Source organism: Strongylocentrotus purpuratus, unplaced genomic scaffold (genome assembly GCF_000002235.5).
Source record: "Strongylocentrotus purpuratus isolate Spur 01 unplaced genomic scaffold, Spur_5.0 spur5_scaffold_1, whole genome shotgun sequence".
Lineage (NCBI taxonomy): Eukaryota > Metazoa > Echinodermata > Echinoidea > Camarodonta > Strongylocentrotidae > Strongylocentrotus > Strongylocentrotus purpuratus.
In genome coordinates this window covers 45,474,508-45,481,795 of record NW_022145594.1, presented here as the reverse complement: position 1 = coordinate 45,481,795, position 7,288 = coordinate 45,474,508, and the positions used below count along the sequence as shown (strand labels likewise).

Below are 7,288 nucleotides of genomic sequence, written 5' to 3'. Positions count from 1 at the left end.
ATTTGACCGACAGGTGTTATGGTCTTGTAAGAACATCTCTTTTGATTTCGAAGCAGCATCTAATATATGGAAAAGGAGATTGTCAAGAAAGATTACTGAGAAATCTATCGCAAGTTTAGCTATCTTGGAAACAAGGAAAGAGAATTGGAAACTTCTTGAAGGCACTTCCAAGACGTTCTCCACAAGTTTTGTAGACAAGGCAAAAGGGTAAGTAATGTACAAAAATAAAATTGCATAAAGATTTCCATATCCATTTGTTTAAATATGCAAGTGATTAAATGAAACTCTGGCTCTACGAGTACAGTGCAGAGCAGACGGATGGAAGGAGGGAGGGGGCTGGGGTAGAGAATAGAGACAGAGCTAGTGAGAGAGAGAGAGAGAGAGAGAGAGAGAAAGAGAGAGGGAGAGAGAGAGAGAGAGAGAAAGAGAAAGGGGGAAGTATGGGGCTAATAAAAACAAAGGAAGACAATTTTATTGTAGGGTAGGTACAATAAAGACACTAAGGTGATAGATACATGTACCATATATATATATTTAATATAAATGTTTTATGGAAAGTGATTAAATGAATTACTCTAGCACAAATGACTCTAAAAGAAAGAAGAAGAAGAAGAGGAAGAAGAAAAAGAAAAAGAAGAAGAAGAGGAAGAAGAAAAAGAAAAAGAAGAAGAAGAGGAAGAAGAAGAAGAAGAAGAGGAAGAAGAAGAGGAGGAAGAAGAAGAGGAGGAAGAAGAAGAAGAAAACAAATAAGAAGAAAAAGAAGAAATTTAAAAAATATTATGTTGATACTTGCGACAAATGTTAACATGTTGCAATGAATACACTGCACACAAAAACATCACAACATACAAAATTTATGATACCTTTCATTTTATTGCATAAAATTCCTTAGTTACATTATAAGTTGCAATTCTCACAAAGAGATCTGGAGGTCTTACCATTACTGAAGATTATCCTTAAAATATTTTAAAAAATAGATGGGAAACCCAGTATTAAAAAAACAAATTAAAAATTACGAACATACACGTTAAGGCATTGTTTAACAATGTTTCCAGTTCTACAAACCTGAGATGCACGGGCCTACGTGTTATTCGTGTCTGTGATATGGTGTAATACTGAAGCCCTAAAAAAAAAAAGCTGCGCTTCAAAATGATCACGAAGTGATTAAAAAAAGTAAAAATCCTTGAGTGACAGGTTTTACCATACTCATTTTCCCCCAAAAGACTGTAGTGTTATTAACAAACTGTTCAAAACCATTTGGCAAACCGTTTTTGACATTTCTAATTCCAATCATAAATATCTTGATAATCAGACAGGCAATCGACTTGTAAAAGTCTTGGGATTTCTGACTGAACGAAAGACTTATCATTATGATTGCAACATGAGCTAAATCCAGGATTTTGTTTAGAATCTGAGGCAAAGATACCCAATCCCTATAATTTTTAGTTGTGACTTATTGAATGTTGAAAGTTGAAAGTTTTGATAGACCAACACTGGTCATAAATTCTATTTCAGAACATACTTTTTTCCCCGGTTCACTGAATGTACATTTTCATACTATTTGAAATATATATATTTTGTTGTGGATGTTGTTGAAAAGCTCACCTCAAAGTACTTTAGAGCTTCTAGAACTTGTTATTTCACAACTGCTTAAAGGGTATTGCAGGGATTAGCACAGTGAAAATGTCAAGACATGTAAAAGGGCCAAAATGTTGATTAAACAAATCATAATTGAAAACTTTACTAAAACTATGATGGAAAAGTATTGATTATTAGCCAAGTTAGAGTCATTTTTCTTTCTAAATTGGAATTTTTCGAATGGTATTGTTTTATTCACCCCATTCGTTGTGTACAAAATTAGGGCATACATTTTCACTCAAAGAGAGAAAAGCACAGATTATTTCGATCTGAAATTTTGTACATACAGGTACACATTCTTTCACAAACTCATCTCGCTGCTACAAGTTAATACAAGTTATTGAGGGTTTGCCAATCCCTGATTTTGCAAAAGTTTAGAGATCAAAGGTCAACAACAACAGGAGCCTCGTCCTCGGGCTCCTCATCAAAGTCCCAAGTGAAATGTTTTGTCAGGTTCTTCTTGAACTTCCTGCCTTTCTCCTTCAAGGCTCCCTCCGCCTCAGATTGATGCAAGTTCAGAAAAAAGTCCCTCAAGGTCACCGTCAGGAAGTTATTGCTGGAGACAATATCCACAAAGAAATCTGATGGGATCTCCCTGACCTGGAAATGAAGGATACTGACTAACGTGGAGTAGAGGTCACCATGAGTAGCCATTGCTTCGATGCAGGAACAGAGGAGATGGACAAGCTTCTTCCACTGGTCAAAGGCGTCATAGACTTGTCCTACGAGGAAGCACACAAAGGCAAGCTGTAGCTCTGCTAAGACACCCTGAGAGTCTGTAGGATAGTTTTCCGCAAGGAGTTTGTCCAGGATGTAAGTATGATCCAGGCTGTACTTGGTGATCTCCTTGGCCGTTGCGCCCTCTGGGTAGTTCTGTTCGGAGATTTTGGAGAACCTGATCTCTGTTCCTGGTTCCCGATGCATCTGAGGAAGGTGATCCTCGGGGTTCTTGCTCTTCAGGAGTTCCTTGTTGGCTTCTGCCATCAGCTTCCTATCAGCCGTTGTCCTGGTGGCCATGTTAGGGACAAGTTGAGCCACCGATACAATCTTCCCACTCAGCGGGGACAGCTGCGCGACAATATCCGCACTGATAAGATTAGTCAAAGACAACCAGCGTTTCAGACTCTCATACGGATAAGCTCCGAGGGATGGATCACACTCTTGCAGCTGGGCTTTCTCTTCCGCATCAGAACTGTCTGTCACTTTCACATCGACCAAGTCCTCGATTCCTGCATCCCATCGTTTGATGACGATCTCCCTGGGTTTGAAACAATGAAAGAAGCCTGTCCTAGGAGCACAGTCTCTACTCTTCAAATTCACTGCACTGTAGTAGACAAAGTGCACTCCCGGTGGAATCATTTTCACTCCTTTGAAGCGGTTACCGGTGTTCCAAGAATTGTAATCGATACCAAACTCTGTTCCTGGAGGAACGTTAAGGAGGATGAGAGCAGCTCCTTCCTCAAACAGGACATTAGCAGTCTTCTGATCCATAGTACTTGAGGATGCCATTTTGTCTGCTGTTGTCCTAAAAGTAGAATGAAAGTAAATAGAGTACAGTAATACTAGTTTGTCAAGAAGAAACTATCTACCAAAATCCTCCACATATTAATAACTATATATTATAAAGCATATAGACAAACCCTTTCAACTTGAAATGATGACATAATTTGGCGTGAGTGTGACATGCATCATGGAGCATCATCGCTGAATCTGTTTTTTGCATTGCCAATGCGCGGAATCGGAAATAAGGATCGATTGTCTGCGAAAATTTGGAGGTGTACGCAATTTGTCTGTGTTTACAAAGATATCCTCTTTTATGCGGACGATCCTTATTCTCAGACCAGTGGCCATGATCATCTTGATCATGTTACTATCATTATTACAGAGATGCCAAGTTCAAAGATCGGCAATGCGTGACATTTTCATGATTCGGCGCGCGATCGTGCGTGCGAGGGTATAACACACGTGTAAGGTATAGCGGTTTTTCAAAATCTAGCGCACGCGTCGTGCGTAAGAGCATTTTCAGACCCTCGAAATGCGTGATGTCACGCCTAATGCGTGATACTTGGTAGCTCTGTTATTATCCGGAACTTCACTAAAACTTCAGGAAACAGCTTTCCAAAGTGTGTTATCACCAAAGCCCAAGGCCTAACCAATGTAATGATTGAATGAATACGAAGATCAGTATAGTAATACTAGATCTAGTAGAGTATTGTCATGGATGGACACACAGGTTCATGCACAGATGCACATGCCTGTATATTTCACACCTAGATCGATGCGTACACACATTTTTGACATGGCACACACCACACTGCAGCTGCAGTGTGCAATCTTAGTTACATGATACATGAAGTAGCAGCTAATGAGGAAGAAGGACAGCCGCATGCCGCGCAGACACACACATAGGAGCATCACTATCCTGGCTGTGTAGTAAAAGCTGTGCTTTTGATTCTCAACATTTCAAAAACCACTGTACATTATCATAACTCAACTGATTTCACTCAAAATCGCTACTTTAGTGACAATTGATGACACCTAAATAGCAGTAAAATACATCTTTTTCAACTTACTGATGTTAAAAAGAATAATTTAAAAATTAAAATTGCAAGTCTAGTGTCAAACTTTGCTTACAAGTTACAGCTGCATCGACATAATTGTGTACAGTCTATGCGATATTGTGTGCTGTGTGTATCTGTGTATAGACTTCTAGGTCCCTGCCTCACAGCATGTATGCAGTGCTAGAGGTCAATACGCATTTAGCATTGACTCTCTTAGACCGAATTTTCCGTCTCTTTCGTTCGTTAGCCTCTTATTGGGGTAGGGTCGGCTCTCTCTTTAGAGACGGAAGCCGTTTATACACATGTCCTTGCTAACGCCACGGCCAGTCCTGGCCGTAGCGTTTTGCCCCCAAAATCCCCCAAAATGTCATTTTACCTCGAGCATGTTATATTGTAAATTAGGCCTAGGCTATAATAAATCAGTTCCACTTACCAACTTGACTGAAATAATCAGTTTAATAGTCCCTTTTTAGGAAATTATGGGTCAAAATCGGAATCCATGTTGAAAAAGATTTTCAAAATGGATTTCGATTTTGACCCATAATTTCCTAAAAAGGGACTATTAAACTGATTATTTCAGTCAAGTTGGTAAGTGGAACTGATTTATTATAGCCTAGGCCTAATTTACAATATAACATGCTCGAGGTAAAATGACATTTTGGGGGATTTTGGGGGCAAAACGCTACGACCAGGACTGGCCGTGGCGTTAGCAAGGACATGTGTATAAACGGCTTCCGTCTCTAAAGAGAGAGCCGGCCGACCCTACCCCAATAAGAGGCTAACGAACGAAAGAGACGGAAAATTCGGTCTATGACTCTCTATGCTTTGCTGGAGTGCGCAGACAGATCCATGATAACGGACACAGAAGGGTACACATGGGACTGACCTTACAATACACAATATTCTTCCCCTAATTTTGCGGCTCTGCATTTAATGTAGCTGTCAGAATTAAGTTCAAGTGTTGTCTATTTATTACAATTCCTTAGATCTTTCATGGCTAAGTCAATCAAAATCACTTACCGGTGTAATTGTAAACGGAGTATGACAATCGTTGGCAAAAGTTGTGAAATGATTTACAAGTTGTACATAACCTGCCATTGATGGCGCTAGAGTAGAAGTTAGCGATGATAAGATTGACAACTTCTCATGTTTAACTTAAATTATCAAAAATAAAAAGAAAAGCGTTATAAGAACGTGAAAGATGGATTTTGTATCGCAAGAGTGATATTAATTGCTTCAGTACCGTATATCTTCTTTTTATAATCATCTTCTTCAATATGGTCATCATCGATCATCATAATAATCATCTTCATCATCATATTTATCATTATTTTTCATCACTATCATCATAATCATTTTCATCATCTGTACCGTATTACACTATCAATCACAATCATAGCATAATCATCATCAATATCATCATAATCAACATAATTATGTATCATTTCTACACTATATAACATGAACACCACCATTGTCAATCACATGAAGGCCTATTATCACTATCAATCATCATCATCAGAAGCGGATCTAGAGGGGGGGTTGGGGGGGTTGCAACCCCCCCCCCCCCCCCCCCTTGGGCGGCCCAAAAAAAAAAAAAAAAAAAAAAAAAAAGGAAAAAAAAAGAAAAAAAGAAAGAAAAAAAGAAAGAAAAAAGAACGCACGCTGGAGAGAAACCCTTTCAAGTGCAAATATTGTGAGAAGATATTCAACTCATCTGGTAACTTAACCAAACACATGATAACTCTGGATATAACTATGTATTAAACTGTTACTTGATTAAAAAGACGTTATCATGCACTGCTTTTTATGGTCTCCATTGTGTTAATAGATGCCAGGAAAACATCACTTACGGGGTTCAAAAAAACACCCCCCAAAAAATCGGCTCGCCGCTTCGCGGCTCGTGGACGATGCTTCGCATCGTCATTATTTTGGTCAAACCCCCCCCTTAGCAAAAAGCTAGATCCGCCCCTGATCATCATCATCATCAATATCATCGTCATCAATTCATCATAATTATCGAAGTGTGGGGATATGAAGATCTGAGTCAAATTGAAATATTCCATAGAAAATTTCTCAGGTCAGCGTTATGTGTAAATAAATTTACACCAGATTGTATGATATATGGAGAAACTGGGAGGGCATGGTTAGTTTCTGGTTAAGAATAGTAAAAGGTTCTCCCTCTAAATATTCAGTCAAATTTTATTTTTTGCAAAGGTTAATTAGTCAGAATGTAGATATGTCTACATCTTTCAAGTGGTTATCTTGTATTGAAAAAATATTGAACCATGCTGGTCTTGGTATTGTTTGGCTAAAGCAAGGGGAAGGATTTAGCAATAGTTGGATACTGAGCACTCTGAAGTTGAGATTAAACGATATTTCAAAACAAGATGTGATGGCAACAATTTGGACAAACAGTGTGTGCCTAAATTATAGGATCTTTAAAGAGGATTGTCTCTTTGAAAGTTTTTTTTTTAGTATTTAGTTTTGCTGAGTAAAAAAGATAGAATAACACTGAGCCGTTTTAGATGTAGGTCGCACCGTTTACCAATTAATAATAACAGATTCAAAGAAGCTGTTAATGAAATTAGTATTGAATGCCCATGTTGTGATATGCATGAGTCTGGTGATGAATTCCATTATGTTTTTGTATGCCCTTTTTCAGAAAGGAAAGAGAGTTATATTTAGGTCGCAAAGTAATAGTTAAACGCCCTTGCACATCACACATGTTGAATTTATTTTCATGTTCCGGTATAGGACAGCTGAAGAAATTAGTACTCTTCTTAAGGATAATAATGTCATATTTTGCTCGTCTATATACATGTAAATCTGAACAATCCAATCATATGTCGCCCATAAAAAGAAGTGTTAGGTTAATTAAGCAACCAACAATTCTTGATCTGTAGTACAGTCTTTCTTTAGGTCAAGTATAGTTTTGATGGTTTGTTTGTTCTTTTGTTCATTTTTTTTTGTTAGTATACTTTTTGTTTTGTTTGTCTTATTACATTATATTCCATTATGTTTTTGTTTGTCCAATGGACGACTATAGGCGTATTTTGTTAGTCTGCATATATCTTAACAATCCAATC

General features: G+C 38.0%; 1 protein-coding gene across 1 annotated transcript; it reads right to left on the bottom strand.

Annotated features, from left to right (window-relative positions):
• Positions 1-853: 853 nt before the first annotated feature.
• LOC591425 (protein AAR2 homolog) lies at positions 854-5,336 on the bottom strand. The gene is made up of 2 exons (XM_790986.5): positions 5,220-5,336; positions 854-3,163 (listed from the first exon to the last, which is right to left on the bottom strand). Exon 2 carries the CDS (start codon positions 3,145-3,147, stop codon positions 2,020-2,022), a length of 1,128 nt encoding a protein of 375 aa, XP_796079.2. The 5' UTR covers positions 3,148-3,163; positions 5,220-5,336; the 3' UTR covers positions 854-2,019.
• Between the last annotated feature and the right edge of the window lie 1,952 nt (positions 5,337-7,288).

Coding starts and splice junctions, on each gene's coding strand:
- LOC591425 (XM_790986.5), bottom strand. CDS start 3,147: ATGGCATCCTCAAGTACTATGGATCAGAAGACTGCTAATGTCCTGTTT.